The sequence below is a fragment of the Tauraco erythrolophus genome, chromosome Z, assembly GCF_009769465.1.
Source record: "Tauraco erythrolophus isolate bTauEry1 chromosome Z, bTauEry1.pri, whole genome shotgun sequence".
NCBI classification, from domain to species: domain Eukaryota; kingdom Metazoa; phylum Chordata; class Aves; order Musophagiformes; family Musophagidae; genus Tauraco; species Tauraco erythrolophus.
Genome location: NC_141496.1, coordinates 36,779,581 through 36,806,207, shown reverse-complemented (window position 1 = coordinate 36,806,207; position 26,627 = coordinate 36,779,581). Strand labels below are relative to the sequence as shown.

At 36.5% G+C, this 26,627-nt stretch overlaps 1 protein-coding gene across 1 annotated transcript in view; it reads left to right on the top strand.

The window, feature by feature from the left end:
- ADGRV1 (adhesion G protein-coupled receptor V1) overlaps positions 1–26,627 on the top strand; it is a 306,160-nt gene that overhangs the window by 92,386 nt on the left and 187,147 nt on the right. The window contains exons 62-82 of the mRNA XM_086628926.1: positions 226–349; positions 1,525–1,663; positions 1,863–2,048; positions 2,378–2,610; positions 3,099–3,247; positions 3,347–3,548; positions 4,036–4,255; positions 5,433–5,672; positions 7,022–7,171; positions 8,029–8,502; positions 9,271–9,414; positions 10,198–10,369; positions 10,748–10,883; positions 12,529–13,376; positions 15,997–16,114; positions 16,969–17,140; positions 19,787–20,029; positions 22,457–22,864; positions 23,869–24,053; positions 25,268–25,517; positions 25,696–25,835. Of these exons, the coding sequence (XP_086485052.1) occupies positions 226–349; positions 1,525–1,663; positions 1,863–2,048; positions 2,378–2,610; positions 3,099–3,247; positions 3,347–3,548; positions 4,036–4,255; positions 5,433–5,672; positions 7,022–7,171; positions 8,029–8,502; positions 9,271–9,414; positions 10,198–10,369; positions 10,748–10,883; positions 12,529–13,376; positions 15,997–16,114; positions 16,969–17,140; positions 19,787–20,029; positions 22,457–22,864; positions 23,869–24,053; positions 25,268–25,517; positions 25,696–25,835 (4,933 nt within the window). The remainder of the gene's footprint in view (positions 1–225; positions 350–1,524; positions 1,664–1,862; positions 2,049–2,377; positions 2,611–3,098; positions 3,248–3,346; positions 3,549–4,035; positions 4,256–5,432; positions 5,673–7,021; positions 7,172–8,028; positions 8,503–9,270; positions 9,415–10,197; positions 10,370–10,747; positions 10,884–12,528; positions 13,377–15,996; positions 16,115–16,968; positions 17,141–19,786; positions 20,030–22,456; positions 22,865–23,868; positions 24,054–25,267; positions 25,518–25,695; positions 25,836–26,627) is intronic.

Here is a 26,627-nt window from a genome sequence, read left to right as displayed (position 1 = left end):
AACCTGCTCAATGAACAGGAGACTTCACAATTAAATCAGGTTGCTGAATGCCTTGTCCACTCAAATTCGGAATATCTCCAAGGATGGGGATTCCATGGGCTCTCTAGAAAGCCGGTGCTTAACACTCATATCACAAAATTTACAAAAAAATAGCTGATTAGTTAACTTTCATTTACCATGAGACGCTTTGTTCATTTACCATGAGAAGCTTTGTTCTCTTCGTAGGTGTTGCAACCATCATTATTTTGGGCGATGAAGGAGCTTCTGGGGTGGTTGGGATAGCCCATTCATCCAAGCATGTTCTGATTGGAGAACCTTCAGGAAATTATAATGGAACTGCTCTTATTAGGTGAGTACATCACTGTGTTTTCCAAAGAAAGGACAACAGCTCAGTTTCAAAAACTATGAGACTCTACATTTCACAAGAATTTCTTGAATGCTGCATTTCATTATCACTTCTAAAATCAGAACTATTTTTAAAATTAGATGCCTATTTTCAAAGAAGGTCAGAATATACTATCTGTGTGTCTTTTCAATATTACTGTGGAGCTCCGAATATTCCTCTCAGTCTTCAAATTATTTACAACATTGATGCATTAAAGGAAAGAGGATTCTAGTCAAAGGAGAAGGAGGAAGGGGATCAATGACATTTGAAGATGCTTTGTGCTTTTCAGGATTCAGTTCAGGATTGGCTCTTGAACTGTATGTCAGCATATTGCTGTGAGGGCTAGCATAACCAAAGCAGGAACTGCATTTTTAGTTGAAACAAGATGCAATCATTTCACTACATTCAGTCAACTGAAAACAGGATGAAGAAATGAAGATGTTGCCATACCTTCTAAGAGTATTGGTAAAAACAGTTACTACACTTTCCCTTAGTGATCCAGCAAATATAAACAACCAAACAGCTTCTTATGCTGCCCTGAGAAGCTGAAAAGACAAAGTGATGTTTTGTGCAGCAGTAGTTGTAGATCATGTGGTAGATTGTGTTAGGTATAGGCAAATTTTTGCTGTGACTTAGTTCACCAAGAGTGATCTCATGAGTAGGATTAGGCTCTAGGTTTTCAGACAAGCAGCAGACAGAACATTTCTCAAGTGATCTTGTAGTATTCTAGTGTCCTTTTGCTGTAAAACCCAAATTGCCTCTAGGCATTGCCCTTAAGTCTCATTTCCCTTCTGTCTTGCATGACTACATCCTGAAAAGCAGAATGGAACCAAGAAAGCTCAGTTTTCAACCCCCACCTTTGGGCTATATGTGCAAAGAAACTTTAAAGCACTCTGAGTACAAACACAGCTGAAGATGCCTCCCAACACAGGGAAATAAAACAGAACTGCAGAACTGTTATTGCCCTTAAGAGGAAATTGTAAAGATCTTACTAGTGACTGAATACGTTAAAACTCAAGCTTCACAGTGCTGATAACATTTGTTTCATGCACAATAATATGACGTACTGTCTGTCTCTGGACTGGATATCAAATATTAAAGGTAGAAAATAAAATCCATGTTTGTGTTCTTACCTGCAGCCTGGTACGTGGCCCAGGGATTTTTGGTGAGATCATAATATATTGGAATATAACACCTCCTCATCATTCAGAATTTATTGAGACATCAGGAACCTTGACAATGCGAGATAGACAGTCAGCAGCAGTTGTTCTTATACAGGTATGTGAGAGATTTTACATGTGTAGCTATTTCAAGTAATTAATTTTATTTAGCTAGTATCTTGGTTAGAAATTAGGAATACCCTTCCCCCTGGAAATGGTTTAAATCACAGAATCACAGAATCACAGAATGTTAGGGATTGGATGGGACCTCAAAGGATCATCCAGTCCTTATAGTTTTCATTGATTCTTCTCCCTAGGCTGTGGATGACAACCGTCCTGAGGAGAAGCATTACTACCAGTTTCAACTAACTGGAATCAGTGATGGAGGACTCATAAATGAATCTAGCAGCACAGCAAATATTACCATGGCTGCCAGTGATTTTCCATATGGAGAGTTTGCATTTTCACGGGAACTACTGCAAACAACAGAAGAAGAAAAATGGGTATCAGATAAAAATTCCTTCTTATGTAAAATATCAATAGATATCAATATTGTTGCTAGATTTATGCTTAACTTTACAGAAAAAATAAACCAAAGACTTATTCTGAATTTATCATATCTCAGTCTTCAGAATTACTGTCTGAGGCTTTTGAAATTTTTTAATAGTCTGAGAAAGAAGGCTGTCTGCTAAGTTAGACATACTCTGCACTCACTAAAGCAAATTGTTACCTGACAGAACCATTGAAAAGATGCCTTTAGAACAGTCTCCTAAAAGCAATTACAACAGAAGAACAAAGCCATTTTTTAAAGAAAATGTCCTCTTTCCCTCAGGTTAACATCACTATTGTGCGTTCCAGGGGATCCTATGGCAAAGTACGTCTTTGCTTTCAGATAATAAATGGGACTGCAGAGGAGGGAAATGATTTCACTCCCACAGTAAGGGAATTGTTGTTTGAACCACATGAGGACATTAAAGTAATTTTGGTTGAAATTCATGATGATGACTTTCCTGAAGGTCCTGAAGACTTTTCAGTGGTGATAACCGAAGTGGAACTCCAAGGAAGGTAAAGATAAAATTCCCAGTTGATTGATTACAAGCAGAAGTACGAACTAGATTTGAAATCTGATCTACCTGCGTAAAGCCACTGCTGGATTTCGTCTGTTTTACTGTAAAATTTCATTCAACAGCTATAATAGTAATCATAATAGAAATTGGATGTACGGGGAAATCAATTCTTTTAACATTAGTATAAAGATTTTGCTGATAAAGATTTATGAAAGCTAAAACTCCATATATTACATACGAGTTGTCAAGCTGCATGAAATTCAATTAAAAAGATAAAATGAGAAAGAAAAAATGAAAGACAAACATTTCTATGAATAAACTACTGGTTTTGCATATATAATATGTTGAAAAATTGTGACTAGAAAGTCTTCAGTGATAACTGTCAGGAAATAAAATTATTTGTGGTAACTGACAAGTTGTAATACCTGTGCCTTAATACTTTCACAAAAATTTTTAATGTAATTTTCTTTTTTACGTTCTTGCAAGTGGATTTGATTTTTCCATAAAAGAAAATGGTCTACAGATGGATCAACCTCCAATAATAGGAAATATCTCCACAGTACGAGTAACTATAGCAAAAAGTGATAATGCAGAAGGCATCATAGAGTTTGATCCAGAGTATATCCTTCTACAGGGTAAGTTTGCCTTAAGTTTTCACTGTGTTCTAGAAGATAAGTCTATGGCTATGGTGTAAGTTTTGAAATAAAATAACTTTTTCTTAATTATTCTTGCAGTGGAAGAGGATGCTGGATTAATCATGATTCCAGTTGTGAGAAAACGTGGAACTTATGGCTATGTAACAGCTGATTTTCTTTCTCGAAGTATTTCTGCACTTCCCAATGGTGTTGACTATGTCATCCATAATAATTCTGTCATTTTTAATCATGGCCAGAACCAGACTTTTATTTATATCTCTATTATAGATGATGAAGAAAGGTAATTATTTTTTCAGATATTTATTCACCAATTTACTTCTGAGAAGTCATTTTTTAGTTTGTGTGTATGTTTGTGTGTAGAATTGGAACTGAAAAACAAATTTCTGCAGTGCTCAAAAATCACGCATGTGTAAAGGGGGAAAAGGGAAGTTATTATTAGAGTTTCATAGTTCCTGTTGAATTTTATGCTAACAAATACATTTTTTAATTAGATTATCAGAAATTTTGGGTGTTAATAGTACTGCTGTGAATAATAAAATATTTGCCATATTTTTTTAAGTTCAATATGAGTAGAAAATACAACATTATTTCAGATATTGCCATTCCATGTAAAAGGGAGGAATCTGCTATATGCTTACAGAGATGACTTCTGTATACCTTTATCCAGATCCAGTTGGATGCATAGTTGAATTACTCGATATGGTTTTAATTTTTTTTTTTTTTTTTCCCTTGCATATCTCAGAATCTCCTTTTTTTTTTCCATGCAGTGAATTTGCAGAGCAATTTGAAATCCAGCTGACAGGAGCTACTGGTGGAGCAGTCCTTGGGCTCCACCTAGTGACCCTGGTCACTATTGCTAAAAGTGACTCCCCCCAGGGCATCGTCCGATTTCTTAACCAAAGTCGAATTACTCTTCCCAACCCTGATACACCTACAGCAGTGTCCCTGGTGCTGGAAAGGACTGGAAGATTGTTAGGGGAAACACAGGTGGGCTCTGGTTGTCCAAAGCTGCATGCTTTCCAATGGCAAGGTCAAAAAGCTCCTGCATTTTCCTTTAAGAGCTTCTTTGTGGCTGATTTGCAACTTTTCATTAAGCGTGAATTGCATATGGTTGCAGTTTAACAGAAAACGTTTTTACTCTTTTAATCTTCTCTTTTTCTTCCTGCTTGCTTTCTTTTGTTATGGTCTGATGTACTTTGTTTTGAACTAGCTCCTAATCCCGTCGAAAACATGGTTAATTTCATGCACCACCACTAATTTAATTTAATTTAATTCAGTTGAATTACTTCCTAAAGCTGATCAGATTTTTTTTTTTTCAGTAAATTCTTTGCTTTGAGTTTTCTAGATTTTCTTTTTACTCTATACAAACCACTGTCAAAGTGACAGTACAAATATGAACCGAGGTAGGCCTTTCACAGTCTTGGCAAGTGACTGGAAAGCTGGCATTAAAGACCATGAGCTCCTCCTCATATAAAATTGCCTTGGTCTTCTTTGACTATTTCTAGAAGTCATTGGAGAAAACTGGAAAACAATTAAATGACCAAACCAATAGTTTTAAAGTGCTGAATATGACCTCCTCAAAAGCAATCCAATTTGTGGGAAATTGTGAAAATATTCTAGCTTTTAATCAGACTGAAGAAGTATGATTCATAATTTGATGGACTGAAAACTTTTCTTGCAGAAAATATTTCTCATTTTCAGTCTTGATATCACATTTCACAGGGAATGGCTTTGATCATGAGTACTCGTTTGGGGAGCTTCACAGAACAAACCTTGAAGCGAGAAAAATAGAAGCTGGCCTGTGTGTTTCCTGTTATGTGCTAAAGAAATCTCAGTTTCTCTTCTTTTCTATTACTAATATCTAGAATTTAATAAACTGGCATTATAGCTAACTAAAAAGAAAAACTAAGTCTGTCCCAGGACACTAACACTTCAAAATTTCCATTTGTAATTCGTCATGTTTATTTTTCCAAAGGATGATACATTTTCCCATGTAGAATTCATTATTAACATTTTGTATTCTGTATTAACAGCAAAGATTTAGACATAGCTGGTTACCAAATACAAGAATTTTTCTGTCACTTGTGGTACTCTGTCATTTCTACCCCTGGGAGGCTATTATAATGTATCACCACTCTAAATCTGAAACTGCTACCTTCCACAGATTAATTGGGACATCTTGGGACCCAATTCAGAAGAGGTTTTATCTCCTCTGAATAGTGACATTGCTGACCCTGTGAATGGCTCATTCTATTTTGGAGAAGGAGAAGGAGGTCTAAGAACTATTAATCTACAAATCTATCCTCATGAAGAAGTTGAAGTTCAGGAGATCTTCATTATTAGACTGAGCCTTATGAAAGGTGAAACAGAAATAGATCCTAAGGCAAACAGCATTACACTAGTAGTAAGTCATTCTTGCTTTTCTTTCTTCTGAGATCTCGGTTGCTATTGGTATTTATCCTGAAAATCTTTTGAAAATTAATCATAATGATTGCATAGTTTGGCTTTTTTGTCCCTTGTGCTTCTTAGGTGTATTGTTGCAGCTTCACTTCTTAAAAAAAAAAAAGCCAAAGACTCTGTCATTAAAATTGGTGTATAAGCCCTGACCTGACCCTCTTATTTGCAGATTTCAGTGATTCGCTTTGGAGAAAACATCGACTGACTCCTCATTTCTAAATGTCAGTTTGTCGTTCATCCCTTCTTGAACTCTTCTTCTCCTCCAGCTATTACATAGAAAAGGAAGGAGAGAATCTGACTATTGCAGAGCAAGACAAATACAGAAATTTCTGGGAGAAGGCAGAGGGAGTTGTCAAAGACAAATTATTGCTCTAGGGATACTGCAACTAAGAAAATATTTATAAGGCTGTTACAAGAAGCCCACAAAAAAAAAAACCCAAAGAAACAAAACCCAACCTCTATCCTAGAAATTAGATTTTTTTTTTTTTTTTTTTTTTTTTTTTCTGTAGACTGTTAATGGAAATCGCTCCTATCTCTACAGACTCCTCAGTTTCTCCTTCAGGGACTCAGGTTTTTCCTTGGACTGGAATGTTTCACCCTGCACACCAATGAATTGGTTTCTCAGTAGACGCTGATGTTACAGCTTCGTTGTAAGGCAGTTCACCATGAATTCTTGTTGCAGCTAGTGATTCATGCAGGTGGATATGGACAAGCTCTATCCCAGAGGAATGAGTGTGCAAAGATAATGTTAGAAGTTTCTTTACACTAGCACAAGGTGCCGGAGCGATTCCTGCTTGAATATCAAAATACTCAGATACAGCATTTGGAATAAAACTGTCCTTTTCTTCTTTGGACAGGGGGACTGAAAACTGAAAAGAGAACGTTCATACTTTCTCTGCTGTCCCTTAGTATGATTTTGACTCCTATTCAGTTTAGATCCTGCTTAAGCTTCTTTACATATCACTGTAGAATTTTCTCACAAAAGAGCAAGTCACCTATAGATTTCATGTAACAGTCTGTGTGCATGTGTGTGTTTGTGTATGTGCACGGATGAGCTTGATATCATTCCCTTTTTATAACTCGATGATCCTGTCTGCTGGGGCTTTTTTTTTGTTCTTTCAGACTTTCTTCAAACTACTGATATACTCTTAAATCTTCTTAAAAGGAGAAGACTTATTAGGAAGAACTAGTAGATATGTGCCCTGTAGCATCTAAAAGTGAAAAACTCAGTGATTTGAATGAGACTCACTCTACGTTTCTGATTTTTTGTTTGTTTTTTTTTGTACTTCCCTACAGATACAGAAGTTTGGTGATCCCAATGGAATTGTACAGTTTGCTCCTGAATCATTAACTGAGAGTAACTATACAGAACCCTCAGTGTGGGAAGGGCCACAAAGTATTACACTGTTTATCAGACGAATTCAAGGCACTCTGGGAAACATAACGGTATTCTCACTCTTTTCCTAATAATCAGTATAATCTGAAATCATCCTCAGTATTCATGTATGGAGGAATATCTTATTCTGTGCCTTTCAATTGCTTGTTTCTCAAATTCATTTTGGAAATGTTGCCTTTTAGACTGAATTTAGCAAGGGGTCAGTCCTAGTACTTTTGGTTTGGAGAGTAAGATTCTGTCTTCTCTGGTCAGGGAAAAAAAAAACAAAAAAATGATACTGCAGTGCTTCTCTCTTGCTCTTCCCCTGTGCTTTTGATGGGAAAACAGACAGAGTATACTTGCATAGTGAGCTTTCCTTGAGATCATCACAATTTGTTTTTTTTCCAGGCATACTTAAAGGTAAGAATCAGACTGATTTGAACCATTAACTCACACTGGTTTTTACCTAAAATTGTTTAGAAGTCAGCATTTTAACAGGTTTCTTTTTAATTAGAAAAAAAAATTAAATCAATTAATAAAAGCATCTGCAGTGTTAATGAAAAGTCTTCACCCCTTTCTGATGTGAGGAATCTTGGAAGGAGTTAAAACAACACGGATGTCTTGGTGTAAAAATAGGAATATCTGTTTTAATGGTTGAGAGATTCCGTATAGTTTTTAAATAAATCTTCTGAAGATATATAAAGAAAATACTTACTTTTGTAGTACTCTTAAGAGGAACAACATAACCTCCTTTTGCAAGACAGTCTGTGTGTTTCTTTCTATGCAGACCTAAACCAATTTCTATTTTACGTCCTTGAAACCAATCTGTTCTATATCCTATCTGTACTAAATCCTGAATATGAAAGTTTCTGGCTCTGTGGGTAATTTTGCTTTCTTTTGTTTTGTGCTTTTTCTAAACTTAATTAAGGTTTACTGGGAAATACATAGTGAATCTGACATCACCGGTGACTTTCTTAAGACGGAGGGATCAGTTGTCATTGCTGACCAGCAAAGTACAGCTGAGATAATTATCTACCTGTTACCTGATGATGTTCCAGAACTGGATGAAAACTATGTGGTGCAGCTGATTTCAGTAGAAGGTGGAGCAGATTTAGACCAAGAGAAAAGAATTTCAAAGATCAATGTTTTTGCAAATGATGATCCCTATGGAGTGTTTGCCCTGTACTCTGATCAGCAGTCAGTATTAGTAGAGAGAAACCTGGATCGGTATGTTCAGATTAATGTCACTCGGCACGCTGGGGCATTTGGAGAAGTGATTGTTGAGTACCATATCTTGTCGCATCACGAAGAAGCGCTAATTGCACCTGAGAATGAGATGGGATACCTCACAGTGAAAGAAGGTGCCAGCTTTGGAGTGAAAAGAGTGCCAATAAGCAACCAGGTCTGTATTACCCTTTTCGTGCCTATGATATCTATTGTTTTCATTTGTGTTCATCACAATACAGATGTGATGGAATAAGATACTAAACTCTCAATAGTATCCACTGTGAAGGAGCAGAAAACAGTTTTAGTATTATGAATTTTCTTTTTATGGAATAGAACTGGGTTCAAATATCACATTTTCAGATAACAATTGTAAAATCACTGCTATGCATGTGTTCAAATATTCAGTGTTTCCTTCCGTCATTGCTTGGTGTTAATACCAGTTCAACATTTTATTATCATATGCATGCAAATATTTTCTCAAGTTTCCCTTTTGGATTGTAAATAGTGCTATGTCAGTGCTGACTCATGAAGCCACAGATAAATTTACCTGCAGTTCTCTGTGTTCCTTGGTTGTTTGTTATTATGACTATAGTCTGACATTCACACTTACATCCTTTTACATCTGTCTTGCATCCTTTTAATCCTAAGAATTAAAATCAAACTGAGTCCCACCATTTCAGACACAATTTACTAAAATGGCAATAGTTGCTCTACAAACTCACATTCCAAGTAACTGCTGGTGAATCACATTCACAATACTGACTTTTTAGCTGTATTTCTTTTCAGAATCATAATCAGAAAAACACTTGTCTTGAAAACGCTGTTTTTGTATGCAAGTAGTATAAAATCTGCAGATTGTTCTTCTACTTAATTCTTTGAACTGGTGGATATGTTTTTAGTGTAATTAAATTTCTACCTTTTATTTAAATTCTCTCTCTCAAAGGCATTTCTTTTACTGGGCTTGAATTTTACTCTGGAACTGATTAATGTAAGCCTGGTTAGAGGAAGTGCCAAGGATGTGCCTAAAATATTAGGAAAAGCAAAGTCAGCTGTTCTGCTTATTCCTGAGGAAGCTGCCAATTCACAGGTTAGTAGACTGGCTGCAGTGTAACATTTCTACCACAGAAGGAAGGTACACTTCTTTACAAAAGATAGCTGCTATAAGATTTCAGTTGGCAAAGACAATAGCATGTTGAGTTTTCACCTCTTAAATTTAATTAAATAAAAAGTGAGTTTTTATTTAATGATTTTAATTGTCTTGAAGCTCTATTCTGTCTTTTAATTTGTAAATGAACTTAATTAAAATGGTCTTTCTGTAAACGTTTTTTTTTTTCATTACTTTTAGAGTGGGCAAATTACCCTTTCAGTCCCATTTGCTGCTAAAAGAAAAAAAAAATAGATTTACTAGCAAGAATAATTTTGTGAACAATGTAATGTGGCAAAAACTTACTTTTCACTAGATACACAATCATTTACTTTAGGCCTATGTGTATATATACAGTACTATGGCTATTGCCTTTGAGCATTAAGGGCAGGTTGGTTTGTTTTTCTTTTCAACAGACAGAATGCTACATTCTGCTACAGTGTTTTCAATACTGATATGTCAGCCATACTGGTTCCTTTTCCCTCAGATCTGATTCTTAAAAATCTCAAATTTGAATTATTGTTAAAGAGTTGTGAAGGATGTATATATACACACATACACCTGTGTATACATATACATATGTATAAATACGTACATACATATATATACACACTTAATTATTGTAAAATGCCTATTTCACAACATGTAGTACACTTTCACATATGTTATTGTCCATTTTTATTCGATTTTCTATAACGAAATAAAAAATAACCTATGTTTCCACAGGTTGGCTTTGAATCTGTGATTTTACTGCTTACAGACATTGTAGCAGGAACGGGCCAGGCTGTCATTGCCAGAAAAGGAGTTTATGGCTCTGTAATAGTTAGCTGGATTTCAGGATACCCACCAGACCTAATAAATGACTTTGCTCAGCCAGGCAATATCACTCCTCCATTTGGTAAGTACTTGTATGAGGACACAGCTATGAAAGTTGCCTTATAAGTGATGATAACACCTTTTAGTTATTTGTACCTCTACATGCTTTCTTTATTAATGGAGAGTCATTAGAATGAAATCGTATGGTCTACTTGTTATCTGTAAGGGATATGTTTATTTTATGTGCAAAAAAAATGAACTAAGCCTCATAGATACATGTCTGGGAGGTAGGCACAATGCTATGCCCCTGGTGGACAGCTTTATATAGGAAAGATTTCTTCTTCCTAAATGGAGTGGGATTGTGATTACAGACCCTATCTCAGCACATTCCCAGGTGAAAAGAGAATTCCTATTCAGTGATTTTGCCTTGTGCTTTCTCTCACTCTCTCTTTTCCTTCAGGTACTGTTGTATTTTCCTCTGATGAGCAAAGTAAAGTAATTTCATTTCAGGCTACTCCAAGCCTAAATAAACATGAGTCATTTGCCATCACTTTAACAGCAGTGCACAGCAATGTGTCTGGTGGGGCTTGCCTGAGGTAAGGACACGACTTACGCTTTTGAGTCACACAGATGCTCTAAGGCATACACTTTATACAAATCCCTATTAAATCGTAGGTAGCTAGCAAGTTGTAGTGCCTCCTTTGATAAATTCGTATGTCTTGTCTCAGGTGGAGACAAGTGTCAGTACCACAGATCTAGCCCGATCAGAACTGAGGCTCTTCTCCAATTCCAGTCTATTTCATATCACTAGGATCCAAGGTGCCTAGCGTATGTCTAGAATGATGGAGACAGTTAAGAAAATGAAGAACCGAGATCAACAGTTTTAACCAGGAAGCTGAAGAATGAAAACAACTCTAATAGTTTTCATTAATGTCCCTAAAAATCCATATTTAGAAGATCTTGGATAACAAACGTTATTTAAAATAAATAAAATGAAACAAGAAATGCTTTGAAAAGACTTAATTCATATAAAACCCCTTTTTTTTCTTAAAAACCAAACCATTACATTTAATGTAATTTTCCATGTGAGCTAAGTTATCTATTCTTCAAACTATTTTCTTTTCGTTCTTCCTTACTCATTGATAGCTACAAGTGGTATAAAAAGAAAGGACATAGAGTAACCCTGCATATGGAGAAAGGTATTGGCTTCGTCATATTACACAATTACCCTGGCAAATCTGAACGAAGTAAGGAATGAACTGGATGAGTAAACTCCTGAGGCTGACCCCTTCTCCTAGGCTTGTCTGTCCTGTGGGCTGGTGTCCTCAGAGCACCTGTTTACCATGTGAGTCAAATACCTGGAGTGTACCTGGAGGATAACCTTTCCTAGAAAACTTAAGACTATATCCCACAGTAGGTGAAGATGACAATTACTTTGAAGAGTTTTTGACTCCCTTAGCCATGGAAAGGCTCTAGTTTGTTAGCCTAAATCACTTACTGTAATTGCAGTGCTCTTTGGTGGCCTCTAGCACTGAATAATGGGTCAGTTCTAGAAATAAGTGTAAGACCCAAGGTTTAGCCAACAGTCTTAATCTCTATTCTTATTTTCTAATAAGAAGGAGATATATTTAATATGAACATAGTGGAGCTTAAATTGATATTGATAATAGGGCTCAGGTCTGGAAAAAATTACTTCGAGTCGTTTTATGAAGGGACAGTTAGTATTTCAAAGTGCCACTGTAATTTTTAAATAACTTCATTTCCTCTCTGGCTTCCTGGCTAAAAATGTAGGTCTGCTAGCATCCACCTACTCCACAGTTTCCCTTGCTGCAGGAAGTTTGTTTGGCAGTTAAAACTGGTAGTACTCAGAGTGACTGTATTGTAATATATCTCACTGCACTGTGCCCACAGTAGGAAGACATCATACTTTCCTTTGCCTCTCCATTTTCTCAGGAAGATCTTATTTTATAGCTCCTTTACTCTACATCCTGTGCTGACTCAGGATGCATTAAGCCAGTGGAGGGCTGTTCAATCCAATTATTCCAAAAACATTTTTCAGGGAAGCTCTTTACATCTTGCATTGTGTGGTTGCTATTTCTTCCCCCTACTTATACCCTTTTTTTTTTTTTACCCAATTTCTTACAGCCATTGTTGATTATTCACTGGAAATTATTCTGCTTGAGTGTTTTACTTTTCATATTTCCTACTTCCTCACACAGCTTTGATACTTTTCTGTTTCAGGTCAGGGTTTACCACAGCTGAAATTGAGCCAATGGGGATCTTCCAGTTTGCTCTTAACTCAAGATCGGTTTCAGTTGAAGAAGATGTCCAGGCAGTCACACTGCATGTCCAAAGACTGTTTGGTTTTCGTAGTAATCTCACTAAATTGGTATATCAGACTGTTCCAGGAAGTGCCAAACCACTAGAGGATTTCATACCCATCTACAATGGAGAGCTAATGTTTTCACATTTTCAGACACATGCTATGATAGAAATATCAATAATTGATGACATTGTGTCTGAAATGGAGGAATTCTTTTTTGTAAATTTGACTGCTGTGGAAAATTTGGATGTTCAACCTGTGAATCCTGACTGGAGTCCACGTTTGAATCCAGCTTTCAGTGTTGCAACAGTTAATATCCTGGCTAATGATATTCTTCATGGAATACTAAGTTTGGGGCCAGAGTTTATTTATGTTGAAGAAGATGCAAACAACAGTACCCCCAACACAGTGGTCCTTCATCTCAGAAGGACCAAGGGTTTTACTGGGGATATTGAAGTAACCGTTAAAACCTTTGGGGGAGTGAGTGCACAAAGTGGAGTAGATTCATACCCTTTTGGAAATATTTATGGAAAATCAAACTTCACATGGGCAATGGAAGGAGAAGATTTTGAGGAACAGTCAGTCTCTCTGACTTTGCTGGACGGAGAAAGAGAAAGCAAGGTGTCCATAAAAATTTTTGATGATGATGAACCTGAAGGACAGGAATTGTTTTATGTTTTCCTCTCAGATCCTGCATGTGGAGCTCAGATTGTGGAAGGAAAAGATGAATATGGATTTGCTTCTTTTGCAACAGTAATTATTGCAGGTAATTCTTTTTCCCCCAGGAAATTAGTAAGTGCATCTGAGTTACATAACAGTAAATAACTGCATGTTCTTACAGCACTATTTTGTGTAAAGATTGGAATTCTATATGACAATAAGCAGGGTATTCTGTTCCCAAATCTTTAGTTTTCCAGATCAGAGAAAACATCTAATGCACCAAACCCACCCTGCATCCCTTAGCAACATAGCTCAAAATATATTTATAGATGTTGCTAATCTCTGTTCTTGTCCTGTTTTACTTCATGAAGGGAAAGGCTAAGATTGAGTGTTTTTATTTCATGTGTAGTAGAATTGCAGGATTTTTTGTTTTTCTTTGCCATTTTGTCAGTTTTACTGTGTATGGGGTTTTGTTGTGGTTTTAACCTGGTTGGCAACCAAACACCTTGCAGCTGCTCGCTCAACCTCCCTTGCCTCTGGGGCAACGGGGAAGAGAATTGGAGCAGTAAAGGCAAGGAGACTCATGGATTAAGATAAGAACAATTATTAACTGAAATAAAATAAAAGAATAAAAAATAATGATGATGGTGATAATAATAGAATATGCAAACGAGTGATGCACAGTGCAGTTGCTCACCACCCACTCATCAGTGCCCAGCCAAGCCCTGGCTAGCAATCCCAGAACAGAGAAATCCTTAAGCTACAGTTCCGGAAAAGAGAGTGAGCTTCCCGGCCAACCCTTATTTATATATTGAGCAGGATATCGCATGGTATGGATTATCCTATTGACCAGTTTGGATCAGTTGCTCTGGCTGTGTTCCCTCCCAGCTTCTTGTGCACCTGCACACTAGCAAAGCATGGGAAGTTCAAAAATCCTTGATTTTTTAGCAACAACTAAAACCATCAATGTATTATCACCGTACTTCTCATACCAAATCCCGTACTAAATCCAAAAGACAGCGCTATTCTAGTGACTTAAGAAGAAAACTATCTCTATCCCAGCTGAAACCAGGGCAGGTTTGTACAAAGTATAAAAAACAGTTTATGTTTTAATTCTTTGATACCATGCAGTTCATATCTTCAGTGTAGTCATCCTCTGCTTCTGGGGATGGAGATAGGAATGGGCTTACGCAGGCATCAGGGAAAAATTTTTCTTTCAGTCAGTGCACTCTACTGTGAGAAAGTGATGTCAGAGGTCCAATTCTGCATGGCTTTTAGATGTCTCTTAGACTTATCAACTGAACAAAAAACAAGTTTAACTGCAGTATAGATTAAGTTTTAGAAACAAAGTGTTAATTGGAACAGTTTAGCCTAATCAAGAAAATTATATGTAAGGTCCAACATTTACTGGAATTTTTGTTTATTTAGATAGTCTTAACAAAACGAGGTAGATAATGAGAACCAGGATCTGTGCTGTTGGATGTGTGCATGCAGCAACCAAAATTATGCAAGAAGGGATTATATAAAACACATGTTCTCTTCGTGCACACCATCTCTAGAATTCACCATGCAAGGAACCTGTTGCCCGTACATGAAAGTTAATCGAAGATGTATGTGCATAGGCACAGGTTGGAGTTTGAACTTGTGTTGAATCCCACAGAAGTGTATTAACATGCTCTAGAGTTGCACCCTGACTACAATAAGTGCAAAAAGTAAGATCAGGAGACAATTTATATTAAAAAGAAGCGTCAAAGCATGTATTTGCATTTAACTGTACAGGTAGAAAGATATGTAACTTTTATATATATATATATATATATAGTGTATGCACATAAGCAAACACACAGTTTCTGTTAATCTTCAGTATTTATATGGACATTTAATAAGCTCTGGGTGGAAGCAGATTGCCTTTCCAGTTGTGGAGTAAAGCCATCACTACCTGTAAGGAGAAATCCTTTAAAAGCAAAATGTAGTGGAACGTTGTGAAGACATTAGTTTCCCTCATTAACCTTGTTTGGTTTTTTTTTTCCCTCCACTGCTGTTTTGCTGAGGTTATTTACATTCCCATGAGAACAATGCAGTATTTTCAGCTCCGTAGTTCTACACGCTGAATTAAAGATGCAGGAGAAAAGCTGATGTAACAATTCAGGAAAGTGAATGGGTTCAACAACATTCTGAGTGAGATGAATAAAGAAAGCTGTCCTTGGAAGCCCATCTTTATCCCATAGCATACTATTCCCATCTAGGGGCGTGCTGTGGCCCATTTCTGTTTAGAAAGAATATGTTTAAGAGTTATGGTAAACATAATATAATAAATCTGCAGTGGTGTCTCCTAAGGGCATTATAAGCCAGGCGTCTGGATTGCTGTAATGCCCAGTCTCTTGAAGTGAAGTTACACAGAATTCAGCTGAATGCTGCTGAAAATACAAGCTTACAAGCACAGATGGTGCCAGAACTTTCATAAGGAATTTACTTTCAAAAGTACTTATTCTACTGGTTAAAATACATTTTAGAAGTGCCAAAATTTGAAGTTCTAGGTAAGTGTGGAGTGTAAATTAAGAATAGAAATATTAAAAGACATTTTCTTGCGATGTCCCCAAGTGGTACTTCGCAGCATGTTTTTGATACCTAGTTTTTATTTTTCAGCAGTTATCCACGTTAAAATCGTAATTTAGTCTCATCTTAACTTTCTTGCTAATTACTTTCATGGACTCTTTCCTATATAGGAAGCGATCTCCAGAATGGCATTTTGGGATTCATTCCAGAAGTACAAAGCGGTCTTGTACTTGATGAAGACTCAGAAAACAGAGAGGTGCTGCTGATTATTGCAAGGCAACCAAACAGGTGCAGGCAACAGCTGATTCAAATGCTCTTCCCACATGCTGTAATATGCTGTGTTGAATCACAGAAGCTGCTGTTAGAGGAAGAGGTTATCGTAGAGTTTTATAAGAAATCTTTGCCTTTCAGCTCCTTTCATAACTTCCCAGAAACTGGCGAACAGGCTTTAAATTATGACTGTGACTAGGTCCATCACTATATGGTTATAAAGGAGAAAACCAAAATATTTTCCAACTTACACTGTAAGGCAGTAAGTCTGAAAGTTTTTCTTTAGGTAACGTATTTGCACTGCTAAAGATATAATTCAAATTCTCATCTCCCTGTGTAATATAATGTAGGTATGCATACTAAAATGAGCAGTTAAGAAGATAACGAAGTATCGGTACTGTGCTTATGTCTTCACTCACACAGATGCTATGTTTTTTCTGATTAGCACATGTGTATGTGTTGCACATTTATGTGTACTTTAAACAAGTATGCTCAAGTACTCTACATTCCTTAAACTTAGAGGAAAGACAAATTCTGCCTGGCTTTCCAGGCAAATGGTTACTATAGTGTTAAGGAAAGTACTTGAGCACATCCTTGTCTTCCAAGCACCACTGTCTCTTATTCAGATAGTCTCATGTTTTCTGAAACAAAAATTGAGAAAGATCTGGCTGCCCGTAATTGCTTTATTTTCTTTCTGTATAACTTTTTGGTAATCTAAAACAAAAAGAGAGAATTTTTCATCTTAGAGCAGTTTGTTCCCTAGTGATAAATTTTGAATAATGACATAAAACGTATGTTACTCTGTGGTTTATGTTTCCTAAAGCAATAGTACTCTCCTTCAGTAAATGTATACTTTTTTGATTTGCTAATAGGGCTTTTGAAGATGTGAAGATCTTTTGGCGTGTGACCTTCAATAAAACAGCTGTTGTCCTTCTGAAGGATGGCGTGAACTTAGAAAACGAGCTTGTATCTGTGCTGGGAGCCACTACCTGCATGGCAGGTCAAACAATGTGCAACATCTCCATCGAAATAAAACCTGATAATGTAAGTAACTATTGGTCATTTGTATACAACACTATGGTGTTGAATTGCAGTTTATCAAGAGGAAAAACCCGCTTTGATCCAGAAGAACTGAAGTGTAGGGGACAATTGAAGATGGTAACTTTACATCTGCTCTATTACTCTGCAAATGCATGTTTATTTAAAGGCTTATACTACCTCCATTGTGACTGGTAAAAATTTGGGAAGGAGATGAGTATTTAATTTGAAGAGTAAATTGCAGATCTCAGATTTTTATAGAACAATAAGGAAAAAGGAACTGAGTTATTTCAGTGAGATGCATAATCATATACTGGACTCTTATCCTTCACACAGTAAATTTTTCATCTATCAAAGGACTTCTTAAGGTGGTTAATGGAAAGCATATCCTGTAGGTAATAACATCTCATTCAATAGAAAAGCTTTTATCGCAACTTGTGCATAATTTTACATGCCTAAATCTAGCACAATGATGTGTGAAAGCTCTGCTCAATCAAAAAGCTGCGTAAGAATCTCTGAGTGTCTAAAAATCTGTCACTGTGCCCATCCAGCTTGTGAGTAGCAGAGTTCAATTTAGCAGCCATCATGCACTAAAGCCATTTGGCATTTGTCAGTTGGGTATGCCTAAGCCTAAGTGCCCTGAGAGGCCCAGCTGGCACTCAAAACTGCAGATGTCATTGAATTAACTCAAAGCTCAGCATTCAGTCAATTTTACTGAAAATAGAAGGAAAACATATTTTTGTATGAATACCTAGTAGTTAGAACAGTCCCTTAAGAAAGGAACGGTTAATATTTGCCATTCTTTCAGAGTGGAGAGTTTGCATCTTTTCAAGAAATTATCCTAACAGCCAGGCTAGTGGGAAAGCTGAGGCCTGGGGAATGGAAAAGGAAGAAGATGAGAAGGTTTCCACATTTTTTCTGTCTACATTCTAGAAAATAATGTAAGATGTAGGGTGTGGGAAATAGTGATTTTCCACTGGGGAATAGGGTGCATTCTCTTAGTTCAGTAAAAGGGCTGTTTTCCTTCTTCGTCTTCAGTTGTCATTTTTAAATAACAGAGCCAATGAATAATATATATGAATGAGGCACAGGCTGCTTCGCTGAGTAAACTGGGGTTTTGAACCTGTTTAGTCCAAAGGAGTGTTATCATTATTTAATGACAGAAGTGCAGCAGCTGCAGAGACATGCAGTTGTACCACAGAAGTGTGTGCCACTCTAACTGTTGCTAATGGAAGGCTAAAGTTCCCTTTGGCTTTCCAGTAAATTTGTGCCTGTCATCAATTAGTCAAGATCATTCCATTTAAAGACTTACTTAACAACAACTCAATTAAAAATATATGGTATTTAACCCCCCAAATATTTCCTAATTCTTCCTCCAGTTCTTCTTCCATAAGATAGCTTATGAATTAGTAACAAGTACATTATTAAATGATGAAGTAATAAATACATTCAATAAATATTTTACATTTTATGTGGCATATGGTGTGACATATTCTAGCTTTTGAAAATTTTTACTTAGTTGGTTGTATTGACTTCTTTAGCTAAGAGCTGCATCCTGGTTTCCTGGAATTAAAGTAGGATTTCCAAAAATCCAAAGCTTAAACAACAAGCTATGTTTACTAATAAAAACATTGTCTTTAATGATGATCTTTTCTGTTGCAATGCTATTGTTCTGTAAAGAATTATTTTCTTTTTACTAGTTTGCTGTGTCATGACTGGATGTAATAGGTTCAGGTGACATATTTCCGATTATTTCTGGAATCTCAGTAGTGAGATGTCTATTTCTAAACAGATTTTGTCTGTATTGTAGGTACAAAATCAAAGATAGGGCAACGTATCGTATTGAAATTTAATATTGCCTTGTTTTCAACAAACAGGTGTAAGTTTGTAGAATTGACTAGACTAGTTCTTTGACATGTCAACACTAAAATTCAGTACCCTGTGTTTCCAGACTGACACAAGATTTCTGTGTATCGTAAACCTCACAAAAGTCTACCAGATAGTATCTCCAGGCTTAGGTATTTTAGATAAATTCAGTTAGGCATTCAAATCTAGTGAGATTTGCTTGTAAAAATATGTGTAAACATGTTAGGGTTTAAACACTAAGGCTGTATGTAAAATGTTTTTCAAAACTTCACTTGAGTTCGGTACTTGAATACAGTCAATATTAATTGCAGATTCAAAATTGCATACTTAAGACTTCTGTGCAGTTTTTTCCACAGCTAAGTAGGTGTGCACATGCCTTTTTGTAAGCCAAAAATAAAGTGGAAGAGCAAAATCCTCACAAAGTGTACAGCTGTGTAACTCCATAATCTGGAAATTGGAGGTCTTTAAGAGTTCACCATCATGCCTTATAGCAAATTGACAGCATCAATACATGTAGTATATAAATAGCTACTTTACTACAGTAAAATAAAATTCTATACAAAAATTGAGATGTCATTATTGCACATGACAGAGTGGTGCCTGCTGGAATATTATTACTTTTAGGAAATACTTCGTTGTACTTAACTGCACATTTCAAGAAGCATGCTTGTGTTAAATGTTAGTATGAGTAATCCATTCTGCGTGCAAAAGAATGTATGCATTTTCCTTAAGCTGAAAGTGATTAGTAGGTCTTAAAATGATATGAAAATCATCTCTCATTTACAGATACCCGAATTTGAAACATATTTCTTTGTTGAGCTGTATGCTGTAAGCGCAGGAGCTGCATTGAACAGTAGTGCCAGATTTGCTTTTATAACAGTCCTTGAAAGTGATGCTCCTTATGGTTTAGTATATTTTGCTGTGGGATCTCGTTTTGCTGTGGCTCATAAGAAGACAACTTTAGTCAGTCTGCAAGTACTCAGAGATTCTAGTACATCAGTAACCACGATGGTTAGCTACAGCATGCAGGTAAGACTTCTGTTATTGTTTTTTATTATTTAACTTATTTTTATTATTAAATCATTGTTCACTCTCTAATGTAAATATAACTGTAATTAGCATTTTTTTTCAGGAAACAGTCAAACATTTGCTGGGCCCATATGGTCTAGTTCTTTGATTTTCCATTAGTAAAAAGACCTTATTTTCATTGCATTGTCAAGAGTGATACTTTCCGGAGGCCTCAAAGACTACGGTCAGTCAGGCATTAAAATACATTTCCTTCTTTGTTCTAAGGTTCTTATGAGACTTCAATTTTTGAAGCTTCTTTCTCTGAAATTGAGTTTTTATCCTGATGAGTATGACTACCAAGATTCAGATACCAACACGCTTGCTGGTTTAGGTCACAAATTTATTAATACACAGAGGACATTTAGGAAAAGAGAAAGAGGACTTTCATCAAATTTTATTCCATGTTCTTGAAGTACTAAACTTGAAAATTGTTCTGATTGAAAATCTCGTGTGCTTAAGTCAATTATATCATTCCCATTCATTTTTGTTGTTTACAGCTGTAACAGCAGTCTCTTCTAACTGTTGAACCTTTTTTCTCTAAATGAGTACCTCATTATTATTGGCAGATGATGAAGTTTCTCCTTTAGCAGAAGTAACCCAGCTGCAAAAACAAGATTCCTTCCATTTCCTTATAATTGTTACTCCAGCATTCAGGGCACACACTGCACGAGGGATTTCTCTAAGCTTGCCATTGGGTTGGGGTAGTGGTTAGCCTGATCTGCTTTGAATATGTGAGATTTTATTTTTAAAAACATTGTTTCAAGGAAGGGTTATTATAACAAAGCATTGTCTCACCAGTGTGCTTCCAGCACCCGTTGTGATAAAAGGTTTTGCATTCTATTGTTAAGTTGGATGCATATCTATTTTAACTGCATAGGTTTACATGGTGTTTCCATGCATTTATTATACAGTAGCTGACCAGTGTTTTAGTTAGATTGTGTGGTAATAAATTTTCGCATTCTTTCCAGCAAAGAGTGCGTTAGAATTTAGCTGTTAAATGGGGAAGAAATTGCTACCGTCCAGTATATATTTAGGCTAAAAAATAGGGGGCAATTACTTATATGTTTGTATTTTTTTTTCATAACCCCCCTCCTTTGAACATTTTTAGGTTTTGAGGGTGCATTGGCAAATACCAAAGTATTGATACTATTTGTACCTGTAAAATAAGAGGTCACAGCAGGCAGGAAGCATGAGGCACGAACTGGAAGCAGATGTTTATCTCATTCCTACAAAGGTTTCTTTAACACTGTTCTTTTCACTAGTGCCTTTATTACCACTTATTTCCCTGTTTCCTAATTCTCAATTGTAAGGGATGAACAAAAGGAAACTTCTCACTGGAATTTGCACAGATGATGCGATCACAATAGAAGCAATTTTGAACAGATGCACACTGCATTGATTTACCAAGTTCTCCTATGAACTCAAAAAATGTCTGATTTTTTCCATAAATAGACTCTACTAATTAAAGCTAGGTGTTTTCAAAAGGAGTCTAGATTTTCACAAATAAAAATCCTTGTTTTTTTTTACAGTAGGAGACCTTTACTTACGAGTCAGTATAGAATCTGTACTTAATAAATAAATAGATTCTATTAAAAAAATCATTCATTTGAATAATAGCCCAGAATGTTAGTTTCTACTTAAGGAAAGTTTATTGTGTTACCAGATATAATATCAATGTTATGGCAACTGACAAAAAGAGCAAGAATGTGAAGAATGAAACAGTATCTGCAAACCTCATGGAAGGTTAAAATAGTGCTACTTCACAGGGAAATGAGGTCGTACAGCATTCCTAGATAAGTTCATCTGTCTGCCTTGCATGTGTATTCTACAGTGTTTGCTTTGCCTTTGGAACTGAATGGATTGTTCTTCTTTTAAGTAGTTATACTGGGACTGGAAATATCAGGAATTGACATTAGTTTGGGCAAAGATTTCATAAACCTTTGCTTTGCTTTTGTTTAGCTTTTATGTATCTGTAATGCCTCTCTGTACCCTGAATGGAGGAACTTCATGCTGCAGTCATAAACTTGCATCAGCCCATCAGCCCCTACAGAATTCACCTTACGGATGTGCAAACATTTCTGTAATATCTATTCACCCAGAAAAGCTTTGTGATTTTTGTTCTGGAAAAGAAAGAGAGGGATCTTGTTTACTATTGACAATATATATAATTCTTCCCCCAGGTTGTCACTGACTACAAGTGACAGATTACTATTTCAGAGAGAGATTTCATTTAATGTAATTGTTACAACATTCTTAACTACATTTTGAGAGGACTTCTTTTTTACACATTTAAATTTTACCTGTTTAAAATATGTGTTCTACAGCAGCTGATTTTGAAAAATTGTATCTGTCATAATGTTATATAAAACTCTTTTGGTTTGTTTTAAGGAGCTACAAAAACCTGAACCTGTTGGTCGGACCTTCATATCTCCAGCTGTGGCAGGACAAGATTTTGTCAAATCTGAAGGTTTATTGACTTTTGAACCTGGACAGAGAAATATGTTTCTGGATGTGACCCTGACTCCAAAGACAGGATCTTTAAACCCATTTCCTAAAGGTTTCCGGGTTGTACTTTCTAATCCCACAGGCGGTGCCAGAGTAGATGATGTGTATGGTATTGCCAACGTCACCATTGTCTCAGATTTGGACTCCTTGCCAGTTTGGGGTCTGATTGATCAACTGCATCAGCCTGTTGATGACACTATTTTACACAGAGTCCTCCAGAATCTGAATGTCAAAGTGGCTACAGAAATTACAGAGGAGCAACTTACTGCTGTGATGCATATAATAGATAAGGTAAATATTTCCTGCTCTTTCTTGAATGACCAGTGACTTTAACAAGAGTATAATAACGTGTAGGCCTGTGATAAGATCAAGGTTAACATCCACAGCAGTGGCCCAGGGGCACAGACTGTAAAGGTAAAAATAGAAACTGTGAAGTCCCACAATCAAGGAAGGAGCTTGTCTGCCACTACTTAGGATGGTGGCAGGAAATAAAAAATGAAATAGGTTGAAAAGAGCAACCAGAATTAATTTCGCCTACAAACCTGTAGCTCAAGATTTTCTGCTGTGCAAAATTTTTCCTTTGGTGCCACACTTTCATAGAGCTTATTACGGTTTCTTGATTCTCAGGCTAGATCTTTGTGGGTTTTAGCTCTGGCACAAACAGGGAGGCCCAAGGTTTGCTCATATCTTCACAACAGATTGCAATCAACACACAACCAAATCCTGCTAGGGCTCGCTGGAGTCTGTTGTGCTCATAACCAGGCATGCAGCTTGTCTTTTTTCCTGCAGTAGCTTGGAGAATCAGATTGGCAGGATAGCCGAGCACTTCAGCATTGCATTACGTTCCGCGAAAACTCTGGAACTAGTTTTATGGCTTCCTGGCTTTTCTGGACTTGTGGAATAGTACACAGGAACTGGAAAATGTTAAAATACCTAGACACAAGGCAGTATAATGATATTCATGAACAACAGTTCATTTCTGATTGCTGCCTTTTTGACACAGAAAACAGAGACAATAATGTAAAAAATTCTCACAATTCTTTGATTTGTGAAAGGAGGAAAAATTGCACGTGGTTTCCTCAATAATCTAATCATGTAAGCATATCTTTATGTAGTTTTGACATAGACTGCGCCTCACACCTTGGCAACAGTGATCGGAAGATGGAAAAAATATTCGAAACTTTCAGGATGAATATTGGGATAAAAATGAAGGTCTCACTAAATCGTTCAACATGAAGAAATGTTATAAGCAGACTTCTGTGCATAAAATGTTTGATTTCTTCTCCCCTCATTAGGTTACGGATGTAGGTGAAAAACAGCTACTCACTGATAAAAGCAGAAGTCTTTTCTATGAGATACTCTGTGCTCTGGCTAGCCCAAAACGCGAGGACACACGAGGATATAGCTTGCTTGCTGAGGTGACTGAGAAGTTTGCTTTTTCTCTGTTGACTGGGATAATGTGTGGATCACCAGGAGAAAGGTTAGTAAACTTGAATTCATAATATATTTTGGAAATATATGACAACTTACCAATATAGTCAAAATCTAAATGACTTTTTTATAAAAGGGACTTGTCTGTTATCTGTTACGTGTATGAAAATGTGTTCCACTCTGTCACAATCTTACAAAGCACTATATTGGCACAATGTGCTGGTGTCACAAATAACTGGTACACCCATACGGGGTAGCTGTGGGAGTAGGAGTCAGGAGATGCGGGATGTATTAATTCATCTATAGCTCAGATATTGCCTGGAAAAGTATTCATTAATCTTACTAAGAAAATAATATGTAATTGTATGATGGAGAGCTGTGTTCTAAGACTTAGGTGACAGTAAGTAATTCAAAGTTTCTAGTGGCATTTTATAATTTCTGGGTGCTTGGTTTTGCTCACTTGAGTATTTTTTAAAATTTTTTAAAAGCTACTTGTATTTTTCACATGTAGTTCCAAATTGCTAGTTTTGTCTACAAGTGCAGAATACCCTGTGGTCAGGCTAATGGGCAGGGGAAATAGGTAACTGCAGAAATAGATGACACTCTTTAGTGAGACAGATGGTTTTAAGCAGTGGGTTTCTCTCGCTGTGAATCTATTGAAAAAATGGTAGTTGAATTTAGAAAAAAAATCTTGTTTTTCCCTCAGAAAATCAGCATAGTTTAGATTTCTATCTCAACTTCTTTTAGAGATGCACCTTTTCTTGCCAGTTCCTAAGTTCTAAGGGTTATGAAACCCACCTCAGCCAAAACACAGTAAATGACCTAAACATTAACACTATCCTGAACAGTGTCCAGAACTTGAAAGTTCAAATTCTTCATTCCAAGTTTTTTTTTGTATCATCTGTTGGCAAAATGCGTTAAAGCAAGATCACCCATTTTAATGCCCCTCTTTCTTGTAAACTCATCTCTACATCAAATCATAAAGATGAGTATTATGATAACCTAGTTTACCATGGAGGGGTTTTGGTTCGTGGGCAGATCATAGTGAGCAAAACCCAGAAGGGAATGGAGAAGCTGAAATACATAATAATTCAGCCCCTCTTTTTTTCACAGAAACTGAACCTGTCTGTCAATTAAATGTCATAAAGCCTAAAAATGGTGGAGTATTAAAGTATTAATTGCAAATACATTTTAGAGTCATTCTGTGAAGAACAGCGAAACTCAGTTCCACTTAACAGCCCTATTGCTTTTCCATTTCAACAGAGGTAAAAATATCCTTGACAGCTGCCCATACATTGCAATAATGGCTCACAACTGGTTTCCTCAGCAAATCAATGGACACAGATTTGACGGAAAAGATGGGGATTCTATTCAAGTACCTGAACATTTACTAGAGGTCTCTGTTGTATTATCGCCCCCTCAAGAAGAGAACTGTGAATCTGTACAGTTCACCGAATACAGCAGTCAGCAGTGGTTCCTTACTGGAGATAAAGAACTTGCTCTGAAGAACAAGGTTTGAAGATAATGCAATTTATCTTTTCAAGAACTTTGTTTAATATGAACATTGCTCAAAACATCTGAAATGTATTTAAAATAATGTGAACATTTCTGTGTGTGTCTCTAATTAAAATGAGCATTGACTGTTGAATTTCAATATGAAATTTGTATTTACATTGTACATTTTGTTTCAGATTTTTTCTATGAGTTTGAAGGGTCGGACTTCACACCCTTTGACAGATAACAATGAAGTCATTTATCGGATTTATGCTGCAGGAAGTCGGATTGTTCCACGAAGGTCTCTATGTCTCCTCTGGAATCAAGCTACTGAAAGGTTATTTTATTAATCTGTTTAGTTTTCCAGTTTCTGCTGTGGGCCTGTGTATTTGCATAAAATGTGGTAGGCTGATTAGATCATTTGCAAGTATAAAATTGATCCATTTCCTATCTGTCTTTTTTCCTTAATTTTTCTGGCCTTTGTACCAGCATATAAACTTTCTATATTATGAAATGCTTCGTTAAACTAGCTCAGACATTTCTCAGACATCTATTCTTGATTTTCACCAAAATACTATTTAGATTATGTAATGATGTGTTAGGCAATGCTGACGGGCCATTAATCCCAGAATTGCATCACTTCATTAAAATTAATGACTTTGTACTCTTTGCAGTTTTTATCAGGCAACACTTGGAGTCTGTTCTTACAAAAGTAAAGAATTAAACCTGCATTTCTGGTATTGCTTCAAGTCACTGGCTCAGAATGTTCCTAATTTGCTAATCATAGAATCATAGAATCATAGAACCATAGAATGGTTAGAGTTGGAAGGGACCTCAAAGATCATCTAGTTCCAACCACCCTGCCATGGGCAGGGAAATCCTCCACTACACCAGGTTGCCCAAAGCCTCATCCAACCTGGCCTTGAACACCTCCAAGGATGGGGCATCCACAACTCTGAGCAACCTGTTCCAGTACCTCACCACCCTCAATGTAAAGAATTTCTTTCTTATATCTAACCTAAATCTGCCCTCTTTCAGTTTAAATCCGTTGCCCCTTGTCCTATCACTACACACCCTTGTAAAAAGTCCCTCTCCAGCTTTCCTGTAGGCCCCCTTTAGGTACTGGAAA